Genomic DNA, 27,376 nt, shown 5'->3' on the forward strand with positions numbered 1-27,376 from the left:
ATCACAGAACCTTCATCCAGTAACTGATAGCAGCAGATGCAGAGATCCACATCCGAACATCAGACTGAGATATGGGAGTCCAATCAAAGAGTGGGAGGAGGGATTACATGAGCAAGTGGGGGTGGGGGGTGGGGAGAGGTCAAGATCATGACAGGGAAACCTACAGAGACATTTGACCCTACTTGAGGGAGTTCATGAACTCTAGGCTAGGCTGACAGCTGGGGATCCTGCATGGAATTGAACCAGGCCCTCTGTATGTGGATGACAGTTTTGTACTCTGGTCTGTTCATGAGATCCCTGGCAGTGGGACCAGAATCTATCCCTGATTCATGAGGTGGGATGCCTTGCTCAGCCTTGATGGGAGAGGGGAGCATGTGTTTGTTCTGCCTCATCTGAAGGTGCCAGACTTTATTGACTCTCCATGGGAGGCCTCACTCTTTCTGAGGAGTGGATAGGGTGGGTTGGGAAGAGGTGGGGTAATGATATACAGATTAAGATACATGGGATGAGGGTAAAATATGGGTTATATATTTTATTTTGGAAGAAGACACTTACACGAGAAACCAATGACCCGTAAGTTTCTGCTCCAAGGATCCACATCCAGGCATCTCTCCATGACTCGACCTGAACCAAAGAGAGAGCAAGCCTGTCCTGGACCCCATACCAAATACCACAGGCTTACCTAAACACCTGTGACCAAGGCCAAATAAGCATGGTCAGTGCCACATGTGTGGCTGGGTGGAACTCTCACTACAGTGGGAGGTAGAGGGGGAGAGGAGAGAGGGGGAACTGTGGTTGGTATGTGAAATGAATAAAAAATGTCATACATATATGGGGAGGGGAGAGAGAGAGAAAGTGTTCTATTGGACATGTTCAGATTCATTGAGTACCATGAATACAGCTGGCTGAGGACTTCAGGATTCCCAAGCATTTACAAAAATGTTTGGAAATGTGAAAAAACAAAAACAACAAAAATTTATTTGTATCCAAACATAAAAAATAAAAATAAAATGTTTTGAAGCAGCATATTATTACATAGCACAAACCAGTCTGGAATTGCATGTGTTGCTCAGGCTGACCTTGAACTTGTGATCCCCTTCCTCACTTTTCTGAGTCCCGGGATCCCAGGCACATGCTACTATTCTCAGCCATAATGTTTTTCTTTCTTAAAGTGTAATGTGGAAACCTGTAACTTAGCTCTTACTTTTTTTGTTTATTTGTTTATTTGATTACTGAAGTGTGGGTTGTCAGTTCATTTCATATAGCTGACACAATGTGATAGGCAAGTTCATAGGCACAATTGCACAGGGACACTGTGGTCTCTAAGTGTTCCATGTTGTTCCTGAAACTTGAGTGGTCTAAGTGCCCTTTGCTTAAGAACAGTGATGGACTCCAATAAACAGGTATCTGGTTATAAATTTTCTTTATTTCCCCTACTATAATTTCTGGAATTCTTGGCTGTTTTATACTTTTGCTTTCCAAATTGTCATGGTCTGTTCAATCAGACCAGAGAAATGGCCATTCTGATAGCAGCAGGTCTGTCACTATGTCATCTTCTATAGAAGACTTTAAACAAATCAGAGATGCCTATTTACTGTAATGTTATGACACTTGTGCTCTTCAAATTTTCTAAGAAGATAAAATATATATTCTTGCAACACACTTTCATCAGAATGATGGTGAGTTTGGTTACTGGAACCCTATCATTACTCTTGGATCTTACAAGATCCTTGCACTGATATAAAAACAAAAAAAGTAGAGGATACCCCAGTTGGGATGATGTTTTCCCTTATTTCAGGGATACAAAAGACCTGTTACAACTGGTTGTCCTTCAAACTATCTTCTGTATCCACTGACCAAGGGGATTTCTGCTAGGACATTTGAGTTTATACTACTTGACTCCTTTTTCTATAATCATCTTCATCTGACATTCTACCTTAAAACTTGACATCACCTCTCCTTTTACATAGGTTCAAGAAAACCAATGACACCTCAGTGTCAGACCTAATGATGTAATGAAAAAATGTCTGCTCTTGGTTCTTGATGCAAGGCTTCTAAAAACCCTCAGTTTCCTAAGTGATAAGGATGTTAAGAGCATCCCTTGTATTGATAATTTAGTCTTTGATGATGGTTCCTGGCATAGTGCTCCTTGTAATATCCTTGGGGTCAAACTTCTGTTGCTTTGAGACAATACTGGGTAGGCTTTCAGATAGTTTAAGGATGGTGTCTGGTTACTATAAAGACAAGACCATGATTGAAAGCTTACCCAGCTCCTCCAAAAAAAAAGGGGGAGAAAGACTTGACTTTTGAATTCATATCTGGCATGTCTACATGATAAAGACTTGAGAAATATCTTTAACACAGAGAGCTCAAAGAACTTCCAGCTTCATGAACATTCCTGTGTTTTGGGAAGGTAATGCATTCCAACTCCTTAAAGAGAAAATTCCTATGCTCTCCACCATTCTGATCTCACTCCCATATACCTCTCCATCTGGCTGTTCATTTGATTCCCTTGTTGTATAGCCTTTATAACAACCTGGAAACATAAGCAAATCCTTTCCTGCATTTTTGAATCATTATAGCAAATTATCAAATTTGAGCATGGGTGATAAGAGCCTTCAGTTTTGTAGCCAAGTTAGACAGAAATGTGGGTATCTTGGGAACTCATTATTTGCAACTGACATCTGAAATGGCAGAAGTTTTCTGAAGTTTTAATCCCTGGGGCCTGAACTTACTATAGTTAGTTTGTTTCATAACTGAAGTACAGAACGTAATTGTTGATTGAAAGGTTCTTCCAGAATTGGTTGGTGTGGGACATCCCTGCTCCCCCTCAATGTATATTTGCTGTGTTAACTATCATAAGAGTAAGGAAAATTAGTCTGTCTTCCCTATTCAGACTTCTTCTGCCTACACAGGATCAAGTCTCATCTTGCCTCTGTTTAGACAATGTAGCTAACCGTTCCCTCAAAGAATCAGAATTAATGTTTCTCACAATGATAGTTTGGATGAAAATGGCCCCCATAGACTCATTGGGAGTAGGCATCATTGGAGGTGTGGCCTTGTTGGAGGAAGTGAGCCACTGAGGGTGGGGTTGGGAGTTTCAGAAGCTGAAACTTGGCCCAGTGGCTTATTCTCTCTTCCTGATACCTGCTAATCCAAATATACCATACCACCATGCTCCCACCATGATGATAATGAACTAAATCTCCAAACCCATAAGACAACCTCAAGAGTTGCCATGGTCATGGTGTCTCTTCAGAGCAACATAGACCCTAACTAAAACACTAAATGTGTGGTTCAGAGTGTTTCTGTGGAACCTGGCAGCCCATCAGATAACCACAGTATTTAACAGTGTCTGATGAATCAAAGCATATAAAGCACTTTTGTTTCCATTGCATTCATAAAGTAAAAGTGTAAGATTAACTACGATTTTTACAGACTTCCTACTGGAGCCTTTATAATAAACCTTTGTAGTGAGATAGTCCTTCTGTGGCACTGACCACGCCCATTGGGGGTGGAGCCATGGGCGGAAGTGACCTGTGGAAGGAGATCGGAGGGGGCCAGAAAAGGCGCTCTCTTTCTGGCGTGACTCGGACAGGAGAGGATCGGGTTGAATTTCCTGGTGTTCATCTGTCTAGGTTGTAAGTTATTTCTCCCTGAATAAACATCTATTCGGTCTATTTGTTTATCCTGATCCTTATTTACCGCCATAAACCTTCACTTAGCACTAAGCCTAGATATATGCAGATGTCCAAGTAGATGAAGAGAGACCAGACTAAACAAGAGGTTCTTAGTGGCTCTGTAGGTGGTACTGGGCATTGACTAAGGAGAAATCTGAAAAGACATCCTCATACAATGCCACTCATATTGCTATCTCTGCCTTCTCTAGCTTTCCCAGTAAGTACAGCTGCAGACAGCTTATTACTCACAAGGCATGGAACAAAAACATACTGTAGGTCTCTGAGAGAATGTGCCCAGCTTCACACCATTTAGTGTAGGAACATGGGTCATGGGAAGTGAAATTGTGTTGTAGAGTCTACTCTTTTGTGTTTGTTTGTTTTGATATGGATTTGGGTGTTTTTTTTTTTTTTTTTTTGGTTTTTTTATTTGTTTGTTTGTTTGACAGGGTGTCTCTGTGTAGCCTTGACTGTCCTGGAACTTGCTCTGTAGACCTGCCTGGCTTCAAACTCAGAGATCCACCTACTCTGCCTCCCGAGTGCTGAGATTTAAAGACAAGAGCCACCACCACCTAGTGAATGTACTCTTTTTAAAGGCACATGGTCATTAGTCTTTGTGAGCATTACTAGACATTTAAAAAAAAAAAACAAGGGATATTTTTTAAGAGGAAAGAATGAGCTGAACCTGTGGGATTAAAAACTGCCTGTGAAAGCGTAAGCAAGTCCCCTCTCTCCCTTTTCAATAGTTTCTTTCTTCTTTTTTTTTTAGATCTCAAAATTTTTATTTAAAAATATCCAAAATAAGTCTAGAAAAAAAAAAAACAGTGTGAATTATCTATGTAACAAAAGGGCTCTGCTTTATTTGAATCAGAATAAGGCAATAAAATCCAGCAAACAAAGCGTGTGGGACCTTGGGATACCACTTTTCCCTGAGGACTTGCTCCAAATCACCTGTTTGTAGACACACTCATTCTTGGGCTTTTAAACTCCCATGCCATGCAAAACAGCCGTGAAAGGAATGACCGTGTTACTCCGTGGCTACAGGTCTCAGAGAACAGCAGCTCCACATGGATGCCATACTAAAGTTCAAACTGCAGAACTCCTTGCAATGCCCCACCTGTACATCACCCACCTTAGCCAGGTCACTTGAAACATGACTGTGGCTTTGCTGCCTCCCTGCAAAGAACCGTCCATGTGCAGGGCAGCCCAGAGTTCCCAGTAGAAAGGGGTCACTAAAACATGACAGAATGTCTCGGAGAGACAGACTCATCCCTGACCAGGACTTGCATGCCCACACAGTAAGTGTCTACCACATTGAATCTTTGGTAAAGAACTCAATGGGTCTATAGTAGGTTCTAGAGCAAATGTCACCATGTATAGTTGGGAAAGATCTGAGTCTGCTCCAGACTCTAGTTTATGCACCAGGAAGTCTGTGGGGGTAGTAGATACTCTCTTAGGCTCCAAGATTAGAAGATTTTCAGGTTGTATATTTTCTGTGCTAGATTAAGCTGTCAGTCAGAATGAAGCATCTTCAGGAGAAGACGAGTGGAAGGTGATCCCTCAGGGATGGTTTCAGATTGGAAAGTGGTGCCTCAGGGATGGTCCTGGAGTGGAAATTGTCCCTTCAGGAATTGTCCTGGAGTGGTCGGTCCTTCCGGGAAGGTCTCAGAATGAGAGGTTCAGGGTGAAATGTCCCTTGAAGCCTGACAGCTAGGTCGACCTGGACTAGCACATTAGGGAATTGTGTATGTCTGAGCCCAGGCGATACCCACAATTGAATAGCAGTACAGGAATCCCAGGACAGACAGCCTTATAGGAAGATCCTGTACCAGTAGGTTTTTCCAACTTGAATTCCCCCGAGGAACACCAGGTTGAACAGGATCAGCATAAAGGTGGAGCAGGAGGCGAGCAGAGCATGCAGCTGACCGCGAGCTTGTGGGGAGAGATACTGGGTCAAGGTCTCCCGGACACAGGGCCTCTCCAGCAGCCTCTGGGCTCCACGCTCCACGGTGACTCCTAGCCAGTTGAGCGCTGCCCAGCACCAGAGGTCCTCATAGATGCCATGCCAGCAGCTCACAAATGCAAACGTCATTGCAGTAGAGAGCAGTGTCCCCAGCAGGCCATGCTGGGACCCACCCAGTGGAATGTACACATACCTGATTAAGAAATTGTGTAGTCCAACATCAAAATACCTCCACATCCCTGTAAAGCTGGTGCTCACACAGCGGGGGAGAGGTGGTGGTATGAGTCCATCCAGGAGCATGAGGAGAGATGAAGCACCAAAGAACACCAAGTATTTCACATAGAAGAAGAGTATGTGGGCCAGGGCCAGTCCTCCTAGGGTCCAGCAGGAAACACTCTCCAGGAGGGATATGCTGTTGTAGAGGGCATGCATGTACATGAGGTGGACTATCAGTTCAGCCAGCCACCACCAGCACAGCAGGCGGCCCAAGCCCTTGGCCAGAATGCCAAGACTGTGCTTTGAAGAGCTGAGCTCTGGCTGCTGCATCTGTTTGAAGAACTCTGGGAAGTTGATGATGGGCCCATTGTGGAAGACAGGATAATAGAAGACATAAGCCAGTAACCACAGGAGATGCGCTGGGCAGGCAGGGGCTGTCAGCACAGCTCCAGGCTAAAGCTGGTGTAGTACAGGCAGCGAACAGTCAGTGTGAACTGTAGCAGGTAGTATTCATTTTCTGCCTTGTACCACCGCCTCTTAACTTCCTCCACACTTTGCACCCTCAGGGTGAAGAGCAGGAGGAGAGAACACAGCCAGGACAAGAGCACTGACCGAAACTGGGCCACGCAGAAGGTGATGGTGGTGTGGAGAAAGACCATGGCCATGCCTGGAAGCCCCAGCACACACCAGCAGGCCCACATTCCATAGACCATGATGATCCAGGCTCTGTGCTTCTTCGCCAGCAGTATGGCCAATTGAGACACAGCTGCATGGCCAAGTAAGAGCCACACCAGGCTCCCCCTCCCCCATTCCAGCCAGAAGTTCCACTCAAAGTCAGTCGAGTCCTTCTTCAATCCTCCAAATAGAGTGTCCCTCTCCAGCTCAAATTCTTGGTCCAGTTCATCTTCATGCTCCCTGGAGACTTTGTAAACTTCATAGAAAGAGTAGAAGTGGAAGCCCAGGGAAGCAAGCAGGCAAAAAGCCAGTTCCCATTGGGGCAGCATTGCAGAAGTCATTGGTTCCCAGTGTAGTGTGGAAAGTCTCTGAGTCGCAGCCAGCGGAGCTCCCTTTTCAATAGTTTCAAGAAAGCCAATGACACCTTGGTGTCAGACCAAATGACAGGATGAAAAAAATATGCTCCTGGTTTCTGACACAAGGTTTCTAAAACCCTCAGTTTCCTAAGTGATAAGGTATGCTAAGAGTACCCTTTGTATTAATATTTAGTCTTTGATAATGATTCCTGACACAGGGCTCCTTAACCCCTTATAATTTCCTACGGGTCAAGAAGGTCTTTAATTGCTCTGAAACCTAATTCTTTGAACCCTATATTAGTCCTACAACAATTTAACTAAATTCATCTCCTCAATGCAGCACACATTACTAGCTTTCTTGCTTTGTTCCTCTTTCCTCGGATACTAAGATAACTCATAGACTATAATATAAAGAATCATAAACCACAGTCAGTGGGATGTAATACAGCCTAAAGCAGGGTTTTTAAAGCTGTTCTAAAGCTGTCTTTGAGAGGTTTCCCCACACAGCAATATCACAGGAGTCTCAGTAAGGATTTCTTGCTGTCTACTGTATCTCATGCAATTAACACCTCCCTCTACCACATTCCCTTCCCTGCACTTGACTCTTTAGCACGTTTTTGTCACTATAAAATATACTTAATTATCACATTGTCTTGTCACTAATTGCTGTTTGAGATTATTTTGTTTCCCCAACACAGTTTTATACTTCTGGTGAACAAAGAGTATGGAAAAGCTTTGGCATACCATAACCACTAAAATAAGCCTAAATACCTAATAACTATACAGCTATGTAACCAACAGTTAATTGACTCTTTGGTATAAGCCTCACATCAAAGATAAAGCAAAACTCTATTATGCCTGGTTCCCGCCATGCACAAATTAGATATTGCCTTAGAGGTACTAAAAGTATTATTTATTATAAAGTAGTTTTTTTTTTCTTCTAAGGCATTTAAGCTAATGTGGTTTGGGTGTTATAATGTAATCCTCATTGTAAGGTACTGGGGGATGAAAACTTGATCCAACAATGGTGTATAGAGGTGTGATGTGGCTTTGGAGAGTACATCAGGATTAAGTAAAGCCATTGCAATTGAGACCTTATGTTTGCATACTAGTGGTTTTATGAGAAAGAGAGACCAAACAGGAATCACATATGTGTGTTCTCTGTGCTTTTCTATGTGCTAAGTTTTAATGTGATCCACATGTCTCTAAGAGTTCACTGGTAGGAAGAAGCTATGAGGTAAAGTCTAATGGATATCTGTAGTTCATTGGAGGCATACTCTCAGAAGGTTGCTCTGTTGTGACCGCCTTAGAGTCACAATAGAGAGTGTATTATTATAAAATGAGCAATGTTGTCCCTTTCCTTCCTGTCTCCTGTCTCTCCATCATATGGTATTTCCTAGGTACAGGCTCCACCATCCATCATGAGATCCCTGCCAGAGACATATTCTGTATCTACTTGAACTTTTAGCCTACAGAACTGTGAATAAATATAAACCTCTTCTCCTAAAAAGTTGGCTGCTCAATTATTTCAATATAATAACACAAAATGAACCAACACACTAATAACTATGTGAGGCTCAGTACATTTTGAGTCTCTGCTAGCAGAAGACCATCACCACATATGAGCCCTTGAACTTCCAAAACTGTGAGCTACTTAAAACCCGCAATACCCCCAAAAATTGATGATATAGAAGACTTTGAAGCACATGTAGATTTTTCTCTCTGCAATGTAGTTGACTTCATTTTAACTGGAGTCCTAAACTAAATTACTTACATTAAGAAGGCTAGACCCATGCCTATTTGGAAGGCTAGACTTGGGCCTATTTGGAAGAGGTCAATTTGGGGCAGGTAGAAGACTAAAAATATAAAGAACAAGACCCAGGTCAAAGGTCTTCCAAGTTAGAGTCTCCATGGCTACTGATAAAACCCTAAGGCCTGTCCATCACAATCTTCAAAGCATATGACATTGCAAAACCCAGAGCAGCCTGTGGGTCACTCTGCCTTGAGATTAAAGACAAGATCACAGAATTGCTGGTTGATGGCCCCAGCTGCTGAGTGAAGCCATTGAGCTAACCTTTCATCAGTTGACTATCCCTTTGTGAATGTGGAGCCTCCCCTTCCTGTCTAGTTGGCATCACTGAAATTCCACCATTTTTCTCTTCAGACATTCTTTCTCAGCCTGCGCATTAGGATGAGCACATCCCACATCAGGATGAGTGGGAAGACAGCATTCATGATAAAGAGTAATAAGTGGTGGAGATAATGCACCCTAAAGATAACCAAAAGAGAAGGCAGCAAAGGCATGAGTACCTTCCCACAAAGCAGAGCTTCCTTTCATCAGTTGTAGAGGGAAATCTGGGACATGGCTTGAAGTTTTCACTAAACTGGAAAAGAGTGTCAGTAAGTCAGCTTTGGACCAACAACAATGAGATTGTTCTCCAGACAGCCTTATAGCCACTTTGAAGTCCTCTCTTTGGCCAAATTCAGTGAAGTTACTTTTTCTTCCTGTCTGTGAACTGCGGCTTTGAGAAGGGCATCGAAGTAAGCCGAAATGAAATTGCCAAAGTTATGGTTCTCAAGTAAATGAGATTGTCTCTAATGCTTCCTGGCTGTCACCAGGCCAGATGGATTTTTCTGCTTGAGGTCCCTCGGTGCATTAATTTCTCTGCTGTCTTATAGGATCCCTGAGAAAGTAACCTCAGCCACCATAAAAGCATAAGAAGAAAATGCACAGTATAAGTGGTGCACAAAAGGATGGTAAGAAACACAAAGCAGGGAGAGCAATGGAAGAACGCTTTGCAGACAAGGCTGTTGTTGGCTTGGTTTTCCCATCAGTGGGCATTTCACACATCACTGTACCCAGAGCTCTCAGCAAATGGCAGGACATGATGAGTCTGGGTCAGTTGAACTAGACTCCTAAAAGGCATGCTGCTATTTTCTCTGTTGTGTGTAGCACAGTGGTTTTTTTTTTTTTTTTAACAACCTTGTTAAAGCAACATCACCACTATGCAGACAGCTGCTGAAAGTGGTGCTGCACCAGCTGAAGTAGGAACCTCAGCAATAGGGCCTCTTCTTCCCCCAGGAACAGGCCACAAGGGCCCCCAGGGAGCTGTCAACTTGGAGGTGGCATGGCACTGCTCTGGAGTGCTGTGAGCTGGCATGTGCTACACACAAGTTTCATTTCTCTGGACACAAATAGTTGTGACTTCCCTCTGATATATGCACGTGCAGTCTCCTCATTTTCTCTAGTTTCCTGGAAAAACTATTATTTATAACAAATGCCATCAGTTTTAGGATCTCCCATATAGATTTTTTTTCATCTTCCTTCAAAGGATAGCTCAAAAGATGTGTATTGACTAGTTCTTACATCCAAGATACTACCTGGAATTGAAACACACACACACACACACACACACACACACAAACACACACAGTGGGGGAGGGTGTCAAAGAACAAATTTAATTTTAAATGTATATGTGATAATTGTAGCAATAGCATGATTTACTAAGAGCCAGATGCTGCTCAAATCACTTTACACCTGTTTTATCATTCATTCATGTAAATTGCACTCTAGGAAAGATAGATATGACCATCAATTATCATTTGCAAACGAAGAAACAGGATCAGAGATGTCAAGTAGTTTGCACAGTTCTATATCCAGCAAGCAGCAGAGCTGAGCTTTGGATGTGAATAGCACAGCTCCCTAACTAGCATTCTGCCTGCATTTGCTTGGGATCTACCTGTATTCTTCTTTCTTCATTTATAATACCAAAGAGAAGTGTCTGCTTGAGGACCTTTTAAGTTCTGCATCATCTCTGAACATCATAAAGGGCTTCATGACAAATGCAGCTAGCTGTGCCTTTCCTTCTCAAATTGTTCACCAATTACCTCCTGCTCTTTGTCAAGTATAGTATGCTATCACTATCCTCAACTAAACACAAGTTTTCTAGGGTAAACATTTTTTCATCCTTGAAAAAGCTGAAGATTTAAGAAACTCATTGATTTACGTCAGTGAATAAGGGTCTGTGACAGATTCTTTTTTATTATTTTCTATACTGAGTATTTTGCCTTTACGTATGCTTGCGTATTGTGTGTGTACCTGAGGCCCACAGAGGCCAGAAGGTAGTACTGAGTACTCTGAAACTGCAGTTACAGACAGTTGTGAGCTGCCAACGGGTGCTTGGAAGCAAACCCAGGTCTTCAGTGCTCTTCACCACTGAGCCAGCCCTTTCTCCTTTCCTCATGCATTCTGACCCACACCAATCTCAATGTCAAGGCCATATCCTTAATATTTCCCAGGAATGTCGATCTTGACTAAGATTTTGAGTTGACCAAATTTGCTCGTTAATGTCTCTAATTAGCATTACTAATACCACACACCCCTTTCTTGCACTTTGTTCTCTTACCCTGCTTGTGACTCCATGTCTTCTGCTATATCCCCATTTTCCAAAACATTGCTTTTCCCTTCCAAACCCTCTGTCATCTAAAGCCTAAAATGTGGAAAAGGGACAGATGCTTCCTCCCTAGTTCATGGGTCATAAAAACAGTGCAAGGCGAGTTCTGGGGGCTCAGCCACTCTGAGTCCTGTGGTTTTGCCTGCTTCATGCTGAACCCAGAGCTCTTGCCCACTTGGAAATACCCAAACATTTACATCTCCTTCACTCATCAACATGCCCCACAGAGCTTCCCATGGGACATGGGAAGGTGGGACAAGGACTGTGAAGATAGTTTGGAAGATAGGCAAGAATGGCAGGTTTGTAGTGAGATATTCACTTTGTCCACACCTGTGGCACAGACCACGCCCATTGTGGGGTGGGGACTCACAGATGTTACCTAGGGGAACTAAGTCTGAGAAAGGGGCTCCGGGAGCTCTCTTGCTTGCAGCAAGGGACAGGAGAATATCCTGAGGCATCCTTGGGTCCAGGAACCTGCTGGTGTTCATCTGTCTATGTTGTAAGTTATTTCTCCCTGAATAAACATCTATTTGGCCTATTTGTTTCTCCTGATCCTTATTAAACCTCAATACAGGTCTGTCTCTATTTAAGACGGTTTGCATTTCCATTTCCTACCTAGATAGCAAATAACACATATGTGATTGGAGTGCAAAGTGAGGAGCAAGGGCTCTGCCATGTTGGAGCCTTCATATCCACGGGCTTATAGACACATGTGCCAGGAAGGACCTTTGCATGTGCAGGTGCTGTCCCTTTACCATATAGAGAATTGCTTGCAGCGCCAGCCCCACTTATGTATCACTGGATCTGTGGCTGGCCTGGCTACAGCCTGCTGTGCTGACAGATAAAATCCTTACTATTACATTGTAGACTTCAGAAGTTATAATGCTGCCAGGTGTCACTGAGTATCCTGTCTGGGCTGAGTGAGAGGGCTCAGTAGACTGTGAAGTTAAAACACACCACTTTCTCAAAGTCTTTGAATTCTCTTTCTTTCTGTGTGTCTCTGTTTCTCTGTCTGTCTCTCTTCCTTTCTCTCTCTCTCTCTCTCTCTCTCTCTCTCTCTCTGTGTGTGTGTGTGTGTGTGTGTGTGTGTGTGTGTGTATGCGTGTTGCACATGGTCTCCAGAGTGAACATCATTCCTCAGAGATGCTATCTCTTGTTTATTGTAACCAGGATTGCTCACTGGTGGAACTTACCAAGCAGGCCCTGAGAGTTGTCTATGCCTCCCCAGTACTGAGATTACAAGTACTCACCATTAAGCCTGACTTTAAAAAAAAAATTACAAGTATTCTAGAGACCAAACTCAGTTCTTCATGTGTGTGAAGCAAGTGCTTTATAGACTCAGGCATCTTCCCAGCTACTCTTGTGGATTTTCTAAGCAGAAAGCATCCTATTGTAGACATTCTGCCCACTCCTTAATAACCCCAGAGTTCTCAAATACATATAAACAAGATGTCCAATAAACTTTACTTGAGGAACCCTAGTGATTTGTATTAAGCAACCTGAACCTTTATACAATGTGGTGGGGCAGGCCTTTAATCTCGGTACTCAGGAGGGGAGGCAGAAGCAGGTGGATCTCTGAGAGTTCATGGCCAGCCTGGTCTACAGAACAAGTTCCAGGACAGCCAGGGTTAACAGAGAAATCCTGTCTTGGAAAAAAAAAAAGATACTTATATAACATTTGAGCTGATGAATGTAAACTTTCTATTATTTAGAAGAGAACTCATAGAGTGATGCTTGAAAGAGATGTCTCTGGACCTTTTCCTTTTGTTTTCCCACTTTCATCTTTGCAAGTTCTGTGAGCATTTGTTGGAAGCACTAAGTCAAGGTGAAAAACACAAAACTGCGTGCACAAAAACAAACCTGAGGTAGTTAGTCTCCGCACTCTCACAGCTTCCTGGAGGCTCTGACCTCAGCAAACAGCAGTGTGATGCTGAGTGATAAGTGTGCAGGTGATAAGATGGCTATGCGAAGGTAGATGCAGAGGAAAGGACTGATGGGCACTGAAGATGGTTTCTTAGTTAAACAAGCTACATAGGTCTTAGTAGGTGATAGCAAGTTTGCATAGGCATCTGGGCAGCCCTACATGATGGATCTGATCTGCAGAGCCACATGGAAACACCCACCAGCATCTCCAGGCTTTTTGTCTCCTCTCATCTGTGCATCTTGACTGCTGGATTTATGTGGACCAAGTCCTCCTTTGTTTTCTGCCTTCCATTTTTGTATTAGTCAGAGATACCAGCAGAAGGTCAGAAAACACACACAGAGAGAGAGAGAGAGAGAGAGAGAGAGAGAGGGAGAGAGAGAGAGAGAGAGAGAGAGAGAGAGAGAGAGAGATGCCCTGTTTTCCTGGCTTCATTATTCCTACCCAAACCTCTGAAGGAGTCCCCTCACTTAATCATGTCCTATCACTTTTCTGGGTGCTCCATCTGTTCCCCCATTGAGACCCTGCATGACACAGCACCCCAGGCATATCAGTGTATGCAAAAGAGATGTAAAGGGACAGAGCTCAAGAATCAGAGCAGGGAGCTGCAGCCGAGAGGGCTCAAAGGTCTGGTCTCATGGAATCTCATGGCTTATGTGTCAGAGGCATTATGCTTTATCCTAAAGACTCTGTTAATGCCCCCTGGGGTTTATGTTAGGGGCTTTTCTAGTGATTTCTTCAGAATTGGTGGCCTTGAGTAAAGGTGCTCCCTGCCTCTGAATTGTAGAACACAGGGTATGCATTGCTTAGTTGTGTGGTTACAGATTTTCCTCCATGTTTTGCTGAGAATCCCATGAAATATTCTTAGGAGAGAAAGCACAATACTTAGCTAGAAAAAGAGGTTTCCGCCTCTCAGCGTGTGTACTCTGTGGGCACTCCTTGGCCAAACTGTCTAAGGACAGATGGCCCAGAACTGACTGCTCTCCCTGAATAAAATATGGGCATTACTTCTCACTTTCTCTTTCCAGCAAATAACCACTAACTTTGTCTGGGAGCACAAACCAAGAAAAGAATTGTTTGAGTCCCAATCTACCCCATACACCACTTCACACTCAGACCTTTACATTGCCGGAGAGAAAACCCATGAGGCAGAGAAGGCTGGCCTTAATACAGATTATTGTACACTTATTCTAAGAAGACATTGCTCACAGTCTCATGGCTTTAAAGATACACTTTAACTGCCCAGGGAGTACTGGATAAGATATGTTGGTGGTGGATTGAGCCATACCCCTACCCAGTCCTGGTTTCTCTTGTCAATCCAGATCATTGAAGCTGTGAAAGAACCATTTCACTCCCTTACAGAGTGGACATCTGATGAATTTTCTTCCAGTGACATGTAAGCAGAGCTCTTCCAGTGGTTTCTAAGAGAGCTTTTGATTTTTCTGACTTTAGAGAGGGAGAGGGAGGAACCACGCTTAACATCACCCTCATTTCTTTCATCCTGACTTGAACAGAGAGAAGCCAGCTGGAGCAGCAACGTCTTCTAAGGAGAAGGCTATAACTATTAGGACAAAAGGGATGGACAAGATTGTGTCCAAGATGGCATCAATAAGCAGTTAAAGGAATGATAGCAATGTTTTTTTTTTTTTATCTCCAAGGTTCTGGTTACATTAGCTGCTATTTAAAATAATATTTATTCAATAATCTGCTCTTCTAGCAAAATGCATTCTTACTTCACACACCTGGGTCACACAATAACCACAGTCATTCCACCCTTCTCATTTGCTCGATTAGAATCGCAGGTTTTTTGAAGATAATAGCATGTCTCATATAATAAGCTGTATTTTTTTTTTCAGAATGACCTTCAGATGTCTCTGCACAGAAACTACTGTTCCTGTCCCAACTGACACACATGTGGCAGGAGTAGTAAGTCCACCTCCATTCTTGTTTAGCTTACAGGTTGTGGTCATCATGGCAGGTCAAACAAACCCTTCACCCCTTTAAGCCCCACTGTTTCTGGTGAAACCTCAGCAACAGAGAAGCAAGCCCTTCCCTCCTCCCTGCTCCTCACTACAGACAGGTTTCCTACTAAGGAATAGTTACAGACCTCCAATGACTCCTCTTCTCTGCCCCAAATCGAATTTTCTTTAACCCACTCCATAACACATACTTCTCAAATCCCCCCACTTAACCCCATCTTGCTTTACCCTCATAGTGTACTTGAGTTATTGTGGCTTCCTCAGCAGGTGCCCATTCCCTGTCTTCTATTCTCTGAAAACTGGGAAACAATTATTGCTTTAGACAAAGGCATAGCCATTCAAGCTCCCCCTATTCAATATGCTCTGTGGACCAGCAGCACCTGGAAAAATACTAGAAATGGAGACTCACAGAGACCATCTGATCAGCACAGAATTGGAATGTGTCTGGTCATAAGCTCCTTGCAGTGGTAGAGAGTGAAGATCACATGTGTTTTGTATTTATTTATTCATTTGTTTTGTTTTTTTTATGTTGTAATGCTGGAGGCCAAATACAGGAATTCTGGGCAAATTCTATACCACTGAGTACTGTGTGCGTCTGAATGAGTGTGTGTGTGTGTGTGTGTGTGTGTGTGTGTGTGTGTGTGTGTGTGTGTAAGCATTACATGCCTCCTCATTTCACTTAAATCATCTTTTTTCCCCACTGATAAAACATTTAAGTCTTATCAGTTAGTGAATATTGTCTGTACTCTCTTGGAAAACCCAAACGCTCCAAGGCTTGTATGTCTGTCAGTGAGTACTTCCCTATTTCTTATAAGTTTGGGAGAATCTTCCAGGTACGCATCCCTTTCTTCTTTCCTAGTCACTCATAATCCAATCAAAAACGTTCACTATCTCCATGTAGGTGATTACAAGCTTCAGAACAACAACCTCCTCCAACATCTGGTATCTTCACATCCAGGATATTTTCTGCTGAAGGATATTGAGAGTCCCATAGAAGCAAGAAGGTCACTTGACATTCTCAGTCCCTTCTCCCCTAGGTAAGGTATAAAACCTCCATTCCCTCTGATGACACAGGAATACAAAGAAGAGTCAGAACAGACCCATCTTTCCAATTTCCCTCCAGTGTACCACCACTGCATCAGACACGCTTGGCCCCAGGTCGGTCTTCTTTCTTCATGACTGCCCACTCTTCCTTAGGTCTAGCTTAAAAAATGGCTACCCTTTTTCCTTTGTCTCTTTATTTCTTAAGGCACTTGTGTTATGCAAACTTCCATGTGCATGGTATCTGTATCGTTTTTTTCCACCTTTGCGACCACAGTTTCTTGCAGAACAGCTTCAGGGAGAAAGGTTTACCTTGTCACCGAGTTTCAGCCCCTTGTGGCAAGTGAGTGGGGAGAGCAGAGTTCACAGAATTCGGACGGATGGCAGGGGCACCTCACATCACAACGTGGTGGGAAAGATGTGGAAAGCCAGGCCAGACCCAGGAGCTGTAACCTTAAAAGGCCCGTCTCTAGTGACCTACTACTACCATCCAGGTTCCAACTCCTAAAGATCCTCTGCCTCAACATCATGCCAGGACTTGGAGGAAATCAGCACACTGAACATGCGTCTGTGGTAGACACTAGTCAAGCCATAACATGCTCCTCTAAGTTTTTTGTTGTTGTTGTTGTTGTTGTTGTTGGTTTGTTTGTTTGCTTTCCTAATGGGAATCTCAGGTGTTAGCTTAGTAGTGAGAAAATGAATTGCAACATTTTCTTCTCTGCAACAAAATCCAAGGCTTACTTTGCCTTTCTGATTTTCTTTTAGGTCCCTTACATCTGGTTCTCTCGCTTTGGTATAAGGTCTTTATGGACATTTGTATTTTTCATCCACAGTGTCATTTACTTCTCGTAGTACTTCATCATTAATTATTGGATTTCCATAGTTTAATCCTAAATTTCTTCCCCATCTTGTCTCTACATGGTCTCATACTATCGCAGAGCTTTAAATACCACTCACACTTATGCTGGGGTTTCCCAGATATATCTCCAGGCCCCGAATTCCTTTCTGACGCATTCATCTTTTTAGGGGATATTTGTATGTAAAAATCTTGGATGGGTCTCAAAGTCATGTTTAAAACTGAAATCTGGTTTTTACAACTTTTCCCAGAGCCTCCCCAAGTCTTTTCCAGCTTGGTGGACTTAGGAGTCATTCCTAACAACTCCCCCGGTCCCTCCAGTGTGAACTGTTTCTCCTGTCTCCCCAACAGATCACACCATCTCATCACACCAGCAGAGCTGCTGCCTCTTAGCTTGAAGCTTCACAAAGTGTTCCTCACCATCCTTCCATCTTGACAGATTTCCCCCCTGCCTACCGCTGTCTCTCCACACAGAATCTACAGCAGCCAGTTGAGAGTATTCTGATGACTTATCAGAACTGTGGGAAACTGGACAATGACCAACTGCACTTAGAATAAAATGGCATTATCTACAAGCAGGTGATTCTACCCTGGCCTCTCCCTTTCCCTGCCTCCCACTCGCCCTTCCTGTTTCTATACCGGACTTCTCTTCATATTGCACGAAAACACTGAGTCTCTTTTACACCTGGAAACATACTGTATCTTCCTGGCTCATTCTAATGTTGGAGGGACTGACTGAAATGTGTCCTCCTCAGGGAACCTTTAACTGTTACAATTGAACACTCTGCCCCCAGCATCTGCTTTTGTTTTCCTGTGCCTCCTGTTCACATACTTACTTAGCACTTGCCTACCTGCTAGACTGGAACCCTCAGGAGTGCAGAGGCAGCCTCTACTTTACTCCTGTGAACTGCAAGCTTAGCACCTCACTGAGAACTACCAAGTCAGCGAATGATAAATGTGTTCATCCATAAAACTCTCTCCACTCTGCCACCAACGAAACGGCTGTTTCTTTCACACTAACAATGATTTGAGTATGATGAACTAACTATAAACACTTAGCAAGAACTTGAAACTGGGATGGACAGAAATAGGAAAAACACCATAAAATAGCAAGATTGCAAGAAAGAATACATTTCTCAGGAGGTAGAAGATTGCTGTAATCTTTGGAGGAGGTCGTTTTTTGGATTTGGAAGAGTTATTAAAAGGACCCTTTACTCTCATGAAAGCAAGTCCCTTCCACTGTTCCTTTGGGTGAACTCTGAAGCCCTCTTTAACATAAACACATATTTTTAGCCTGGGTGCTAACTGTTCTACTAACTATAAGCCACTCAGCCTAATGAGAGACTTGTCCTAACAAACACCAGCATTTTATGGCTTAGAAAACCTAGGTTTCAGCAGACAGGTTACATATTGCACTTTGGAACTGCTTTGTTTTTCAGAAGGTCTGGATATATTTTCTTATTAGAAAAGTGGCTCACCACACCAAGGCCATGAGAATGCATAAGCCAAGAGCAGGAGAAAACATAAAAACCTTTAAAGCCAGGCACCGGACCAAAATCTGCTTGTGTAGTGCCTCAGTTTCTCTTTTGTCCTCCCTAAGGTGAATACTATACTTGCCAGTGGTTTACATTTGGAAACAAACAAATAAAACAAAAAACAAAAAGAAACAAGGCTGTAGGTGGTAAGGGCCCGTTTAGAGGGTCACACAGCTCCTTAGCAGCACAACCTGATCTTGAACTGAATTCTAGGTAGTGTTCAGAAGTGTGTGTTAACTAGGCAACTTGTGTATTAAGAAGCAACCTTCAAGTCTTGTGGTAAGAGACATGGGTAAGAGAAATTCAACAGGGATGGACTGGACTTGCCACATTTGAGGCATTATTGAAGACTGGATGCTCTGCTGGCTACCATGTTGAGTTACCCTGTTGGGACACAGAAGAAAGTCAATATACCTTATGAGCAGTATTTGGACACATGAAGAAGGTACTTAAATTGTTTACTAATTTGAGAACAGGTTTCTTTGGGTATGGGGGGGTGTACAAATTACAATTCTTCCCTAGGTCTAGGCTCAGAGGGAAAACTATTCCTGAAGAAGCTGAGATGGCTGGCCTGGCCTCTGCTCTTTTTATCAACCAGTGAGGGTCTGAACTTGAAGGCTAATGGTATAGGCAACTAAAAACATTGGTAAATTATACTTTCATATCAGCAGTGGTGTCCCAGTTCAGAGAAGAAATTATAAATCACAAAGTAACCCTGGCCCAGGCCCATGAGGCAGTTTGGTGGTGATGCCATGGCATTAGGGAGACAAAGACAAAGTGACAGGAGTGATGTGGCTGTATGGTCACGAGCAAAGACTGCCAGCAACTTCTTTCAGAAGTAATGAGAGAGCACCCTGCTGGACAGAAGGTAGCTGCAGACATTTTGCTTTCTTTTCGTCACTTCCCATATGACCAGAATCTAACCCCTCTCATTCGTAATCTGTTAATATCCATGATATCACAGTTTTCCCTTCAGGTTCGTGGGTGCTCTCATGTTTAAGGTAACATTCATGAGGCTTTTAACTGACATTTTGTGTTAGGTCTTTCAGATACTGTGACAGAAAGAGATGAAACTCATTGTTCCTCGTACTTGCAAAGGCTCTTACAGTTTAAAAGCTTGGGTATAAATATCTCAAGGATGTTGAGCACTTTCTTAAGTGCCTTTCAGCCATTTTGGATTCCTATATTGAGAATTCTCTATTCAGTTCTGTACCCCGTTTTTTAATAGGGTTACTTGGTGTTTTGGTGACCACTTTCTAGAGTTCTTTGTATATTTTAGAGATCAGCCCTCTGTCAGTTGTGGGGTTGGTGAAGATCATTTCCCAGTGTGTGGGCTGCCATTTGGTCTTGTTGACAGAAGCTTCTCAGTTTCATGAGGTCCCACTTACTAATTGTCTGTCTCAGTGTCTGTGCTACTGGTGTTATGTTCAGGAAGCCCTCTCCTGTACCAATTTGTTCAAAGGCACCTTCCACTTTCTCTTCTAAGAGGTTCAGTGTGGCTGGATTTATGTTGAGGTCTTTGATCCATTTGGACTTAAGTTTTGTGCATGGCAATAGACATGAGTCTATCTGCAGTCTTCTACACACCATCATCCAGTTGTGCCAGCACCATCTGTTAAAGATGCTTTCCTCCTTCCATTGTATAATTTTATCTGTTTTGTCAAAAATCAGGTGTCTGTAAGTATGTGGGTTAATATCAGGATTTTTGATTCCATTCCATTGGTCTACCTGTCTTTGTGCAAATACCAAGCTGTTTTCGGGACTATAGCTCTATAGAAGAGCTTGAAGTCAGGAATGGTGATGCCTCCTGACATTCCTTTATTGTACAGGGTTGTTTTGGCTATCATAGGTCTTTTGTTTTTCCATATAGAATTGAGTATTATCCTTTCTAGGTCAGTGAAGAATTGTGCTGGGATTTTGATGGGGATTGCATTGAATCTGTAGATTGCTTTTGGCAAGATGGCCATTTTTACTGTGTTTATCCTACCTATCCATAATCATGGGAGATCTTTCTATTTTCCAGTATCTTATTTAATTTCTTTCTTTAAAGACACAAATTTCTTGCTATATAGGTATTTCACTTGTTTTGTTAGTGTTACTCCAAGATATTTTATGTTGTTTGTGGCTATCGTAAAGGGTAGTGTTTCTCTGATTTCTTTCTTAGCCCCTTTATCCTCTGTACATAGTAGGGCTACTGGTTTTTTATTTGGTTCTTTCTTTTTTTTTTTTTTTTTTTTTTTTTTTTTTTGAGTTAATCTTGTATCCTGCTAATTTGCTGAAGGTGTTTTTTGGGTCACTTAGGTAAACTATCATATCATCAGTAAATAGTAAAAGTTTGACTTCTTCCTTTCCAATTTGTATCCCCTTGATCTCCTTTTGTTGTCTTATTACTAGAACTACAAGTACAATATGGAGAGAGTGGACAGCTTTGTCTTGTTCCTGATTTTAGAGGAATCACCTTAAGCTTCTCTCCATTTAGCTTGATGTTGGCTGTTGGTTTAATATATATTAGTTTTATTATGTTTAGGAATGTTCCTGTTATCCCTGATCTCTCTAAGACCTTTAACATGAAAGGGTGTTGGATTTTGTCAAAGACTTTTTTAGCATCTAGTGAGATGATCATATGATTTTTTTCTTTTTCAGTTTGTTTATATGGTGGATCACAATGATAGATTTTCATATCCTTAGCCATCAGGGAAATGCAAATCAAAACATCTCTGAGATACCATCGTACTCTTGTCAGAATTACTAAAATCAGAAACACCAATGACAGCTTATGCTGGAGAGTATGTGGAGAAAGGGGAACACTCCTACACTGATGGTGGGAGATCAGTATGGTGGTTCCACAGAAAAATGAGAATCAGTCTACCTCAGGACCAGCAATTCCACTCTTAGGTTTATACCCAAATGATCCACATCTATGCAACAAAGACATCTGTTCAACTATGTTCATAGCAGAATTATTTGTAATAGCAAGAACCTGGAAGCAACCTACATGTCTTTCAACTGAAGAATAGATAAAGAAAATGTGGTACATTTACACAATGGAATACTACTCTGCAGAAAAAAAAAAAAAACCAATGGAATCTTGAAATCCCCAGGCAAGTGGATGGAACTTAAAGAAACCATCCTGACCAGGCAGAACAGGGATATGCAGAGATGCCAGGTAGAAATAATAAATAGAAGAACGAGAAAAGGGAGGTGAGAGAAAAGGAGAAATAGAAGAAGACATCAGGGACCAGTCACCCAGCCATATAACCAGCCACTGAATAAGAAGGAAAGAAAGATATATAGAATAGAAAAAGGTAAGAAGCCCAGAGGCAAAAAGCTAGATGTGATGATTTAAGTTAAGAAAAGCTGGATAGAAACGAGCCAAGCTAAGGCTGGTCATTCATAAGTAAGTCTTTGCATATTTATTTGGGAGCAGGGTGGCAGACTCCCAATGAGAAAAACTAAAACAACACATACAAAAGACAGAAGTCTAGGAACAAGATAAAGGTAATTGAGAAGATGTCTGAAGGAATGGGGAGCAGCAGTGACAGCAAGCACAGAAAAAATATACTGGGGGAGTTTACGCAGGAATGGGTTTAGAGAGATGGAAAAGATGGGCATAAAGGAAGGGCTAACTAATATGAAGGGTACATGAAAAAGCCATAGGGAAACCTACTACTTCGTGAACTGTCTAAAAAATATTCAGCTATAAAATAACCTGAATGGTTAAATAATGCTACACCCAATAGCCACTCTTATTAACACTGTCTCTCTACCAGATGTGAGATAACTCAGGAAAGCCCCAGAGGCTCCAACTAACACATAATCTCTCAACATTAGTCTTGGTTGTCCACCAGAATTAGATGATAAACCCCTCTTGCTGAAGACACGGCATACCATGGTACAAAACACAGAAAAAAGCAAACTGAAACTGAGCTGTAAGCTTCCTTCCTGCTGGTCAGTTTTCAGAGTGCTGGGAAGTACAGTGCAGTCTACTGAGGTTAAGGGCATCTCTCTAACTCAGCTGAGACCTCCATGAACTGCAAAACTAACCTGTGAGACAATATGTGCCCACTCATGTAATACTGGCATGACTGTTATGGGGGATAATCAAGAGCTCTCTAATTGGTTTCAAGGTCCATTCCATAAGAGGGAATTCATGTCTGGTACAAATTAAACCTGGTTAAAAACCCCTGGCTGAGGATTTCTGAATCTTCTTCGAATCCCCCATGACAGTGCCCCTTACCAGCAGGAAGCTGGTAAGCAGCCCAAATTCCCAAATATTGTCTATAAATGTTTGTTTTCATTTAAATGGACTTGGTTATATAAAACAAATAAAAGAAAAAAATAAAAAACAAACAAACAAACAAAAAACCCTGGCTGAAGGGATTATATGAAAAAGAGGAAACTTATTGTTACTGGTTAGCTAAATTAACACAAGGCCAAGCTGCCTTCTAAATACTTAATACCCATAGGCAAAGAGATACTACACTCAGTCTTAATCAGAGAAATTTCTCTTTGCAAGGAATAGTGGTGAATGCAGAGATATATTCTTCTAGGTGCTGAGAATAAGAGATGGTCCAGTGCTCAGCCAGTCCTAAAGAAAACATTAGTACCACCCCATCTAACGCTAAGTAACAATGCAAAAGAGAAGGTAGAAAAAAATGTAAGAGCTGGAAAATAAGGAGAAGGATTATGAAATACCATCATTTCCATATGACACAGCCAATGCAAGCATTATCTCAAAGTAGTAGTGGCTATGTACATTAGGTCTGAACAGGACTGGACCTGCCAGTAGTCAATCACAGATCAGGGAGGGGCCATCATTACTACCCTTCCCTGATGAACTATGGGCTACTGATGCATTCTAGGGGACAGTCAGACATTCTTTCAGTTGATGAACCCACCAACCTCCAATAGACAGTTTCCTACCCACAGTCACATAAACAGCCCTAGTCAAACTCAGTAAGTCATACACACACAGAGATACAAAGGAAAGAAGGTACTTGTAGGAAGGAAGTGAGTGTACCAAATCAGAATGCACTATCCATATGTATGAATTTGTTAAAATAAAAATGAAATAAAATAATAGAGAAGAAGAAGAGAGAGTTTATCCTTACGCACGCATGCACAAGCGCATCTACAATTTCAAGAAGATATACAAATGACTCTGAGAGCCAAGGCCTTAGGATATAGAACCCAACTGGGTCCAACTGAATCTCCAGGAAGTCTCTGGGTCAATGGCTTTCTTGTTAAAGATAAATAGCTGTAGTCAGAGCAGATTTTACAAGCTATCTGGTATTAAGTATATAACTTAATACTTTCAAAATTTTAAGAATAGGAAAGGACAAACAGATAAGGAGGAACACAAAGACAGAAGCAGGGATGAAAGAAGAGTTTTAGAATACATTGTACTTGGCAGCTTCTATTTATGAACACCCCAACACAACTTGTGATAGTAGTTTGTATTGAACATTGTACATAAGGCACACAATGGCCAGCAATTTCTTTCTGACACATGATGATGGCATTATACAAGGGAGGTGCCTGATGTTCAGCTTCTCTGGTCATCATCCTTTTATAATCCATCTCCTTGCCCCAGACAATCTTCCTACAGCTCTGGGTTCCTCCCGCAGAGCTCCTCTTCCAACTGACAGGACATCTAACATGTTTATAAATGAAGAAGCACAAACCATCTAGATAAAGAACATGTAGGGGGCTAGATAAGAGATGGGAATAGAAAAAGGAAGAGAGTTTATTTTAGATGTTTATCTTTCAGCCAGTCCCTCAGGGGACCAGTCAATTTTACAAGAAACCATCTTTGCGACTTAAACACCAGCCATCATCTGTGTCATCATTTTCTGGGAGCTTCTCTTTCTTCAACTGCAAGAGCTGGTACACTGTTTCACTTGGTTCTGAAAATATACTAATAAACACCACACCTTGTGGATCCCTTTTAATAACCCCATGTCTTGAAATGGCTGTTTACCAATTTTGTAGAATATAATTAAATGCTCTGACACTATATTTAAGAAACATTAAAGATGACTTACTCTGATGAGGGCTGGGAAATTCCAGATCTGGAATGTCTACAATCCCAGGTGCTATAAAAAAGAGACTCCCCAAGAGAACATAAACTGCAATGCGAATCAGAGAATATAGTCTTCTTTGTAAATATTATGATCCACGAGGAAAACAAAAGGCATACGCTTGGAGTCATGGCAGTTGGTCCCACACTTTCCACCTTAGGGAATCCAAACCCTGAATTTGGCATTTGGTTTCAGAAGCTATCATTTGTGCTGATTTACAGAGAAGGCAAGGGAGATGTGGAAGTATTAATTTCCTCCATTTTCTAGACTAGAATAACCTCTGTACTGTTTGGTGTTTTCTCATCCTCTCCATCACCAGGCAAACATATGTTTCTCACTTCAATGGACAAGTACCAACCCTAGAATACCTGTGTCTGTGTCTCCAAAGCAGTCTTCCCTGTAATAGCCCAGTAGCTGACTCTTCTGGCACCTCTGTGCCATTTTCACATAGCGAGCTACAGGCTGGGATAGCTGCTCTTAGCTTCATCTCAGATCAGCAGTACATGAAAGGGTAGAATGAGAAGACAAAATAACATGGCTACTATAGATTAATATGATGTTCTGTGCAAGACCACAATAAGAAACGTTCTACAGATTATCTTGTGCCAGACAATAACATGGCACTGGGGCAGGACTTTGAGTAGATGAAAGGAAAGGTGAAAGGAAACTACTCTTGATCCTGCTTCCTGGGTGCAACTGGAAGGGCATATGTATAAGCTAGTGCCTGTATTTAGGTAGCTGTGTTGGTATGTTTTAGTAAATACAGTGCATCCAGCACAGCTGCTGTGATTAAAACTGATGCTTGTGTGAGATTATGGCCATCCACTGTAATCTGCCACGATCAACCCCATTTTTTCAATGGCAAGGGTTACTATGTAGGGAGCGCAAGGGAAGCCTAGTGTGTACTCTCTTCAAAGGTTATCCACAGAATCTTTAAGACCATAGTAGAGATGAAAAGCAAGTTTACCTTCAGCTCCTTCCCTCTACCTTCCATCATTTCCTAGGAGAAAATTCCTGGAATTAACCACTGATTCACACAAAGCACAGATCTCATGGCTACAAATAAGAGCTTTCAGATTCTTTGGTTATAGTGTCCAAAGTCTCCAAAAGCTCCCTAGGGTTAAGCACAGAATGGTGAATAGAAAACAGGGCTAGGAATACAGAGTGTGAAATGTGTATGGTGTCAACCACTATCCTAAATTTGCTGGGAAGAAGCAACTAGGTTGGCTAAAGCTTAACCTTGACCACCAATGTCCTAAAGGTGATGTTTAAGCTGAGCCAATTGGGTATTTGGAATGTTACGTGTATTCCAAAAAACACTTTTCCTTAGAAAATAACAAGGGAGATGGAGGCTTTCCCCAGGTCGTGCCTACTCTCAGGCATCCAGAAAAGCATCAGCTCCTAGGACAAGATAAATATTAGAGAACAGCTTTCAAGGAACTAATACTGTGAGAAGATAATCATATAAACAAATGATTATTAAAAGAAATAATTATAAGATGGACCAGGAGAGATGGGTTGTTATTATTCGCATCACAAGTTTAGGTGCCTGAACAGGTTTAGCCTAAAATCTTATGAACAGGTTCCTCAGAGAGAAAACACCCAATGCATATCAAAGATCCACCCAACTAAAAAGCAACCAATTTATCCTGAAGGATACTTTCCGAGCTGATGGTAATGCTGCCAAGAAAAAGTGGGATAAAGGAATGAGCCTCTCAAAGTCTTTAATAGGAAAGACTGGCCCTAACCAATACTCAAGAATTTTTGTTAATGCTATTGGAGTCTCCCTAAGATGAGCCTACTCCACTGTTACCTGACCAGCTTGGGAACTTGCTTGCAGGGTCAAGCCTATGTAGGTTGTTCCCCTTGTTGTAGCCTTCCTTTTGCTCAGGAGAGCACCCCCAGGAACCTCTACAATGCATCCATATCGTTAACTGCATCAGAATGGGAACTTTTCTATCCATAGATCTTAGGGAATTTTATTTTACAGCATTATCTTCTGTATATGAATTGGTTTCTGAAGCAGAGAAACTACTAATACTGTTTTAAAAAACTAATTTCCTCATACAATACCATAATCACCCCACAGGACACATGCTGTTATGCAATATTAGACATTACTCTGCACCCTTACAAAGATCCTAACTGTTGTGAGGCCTATAAAAATGAATAGTAGCTATATTAGCTATATCTAGAGAGCGCAGGAAGAGGCTAAGAATTACACCTGGGGATTGGCTCTTTCTTTTCACAAATGTATCTTTCATTACATTTCTTCAGAGATGCTAAATGCTATTCTTTAGCCTGAAGCTAATGGCTGGATGCCTCCACTCCATCTCTCCTCAGCAGCTGTGTCCATCACTTAAATGAACACATGAATTGAATTAATGTGCAATGAGTCTGCACCATGTCCAGAATGACATTGAAATGTGGATTGATTGCTCTGGGGAAGAAGTTCATGTTTTCCTTGAATCCCCTAATCTTGTCTGAGGAATAGATTAAAACTATCTAGTACATGGATCACTTCTCCATTGTGAACCAGAAAAGTACATGTTCATAAGAATGCTTTACTTTTGAGTCTGAGGTCTAACTTTGTTTATGAATTGGCATAGATCTGGCTGAAAT

The 27,376-nt window shown here is 42.0% G+C and overlaps 1 protein-coding gene across 1 annotated transcript; it reads right to left on the minus strand.

Moving 5' to 3' along the window:
• Positions 1–5,487: 5,487 nt before the first annotated feature.
• On the minus strand, positions 5,488–6,905 carry LOC127222532 (protein-cysteine N-palmitoyltransferase HHAT-like). The gene is given in 2 exon segments (XM_051184716.1): positions 5,488–6,266; positions 6,269–6,905. Coding segments are annotated over 2 exon segments (1,383 nt in total). The 5' UTR covers positions 6,873–6,905.
• Between the last annotated feature and the right edge of the window lie 20,471 nt (positions 6,906–27,376).

The sequence above is a fragment of the Phodopus roborovskii genome, unplaced genomic scaffold (genome assembly GCF_943737965.1).
Source record: "Phodopus roborovskii unplaced genomic scaffold, PHOROB, whole genome shotgun sequence".
NCBI classification, from domain to species: Eukaryota; Metazoa; Chordata; class Mammalia; order Rodentia; family Cricetidae; genus Phodopus; species Phodopus roborovskii.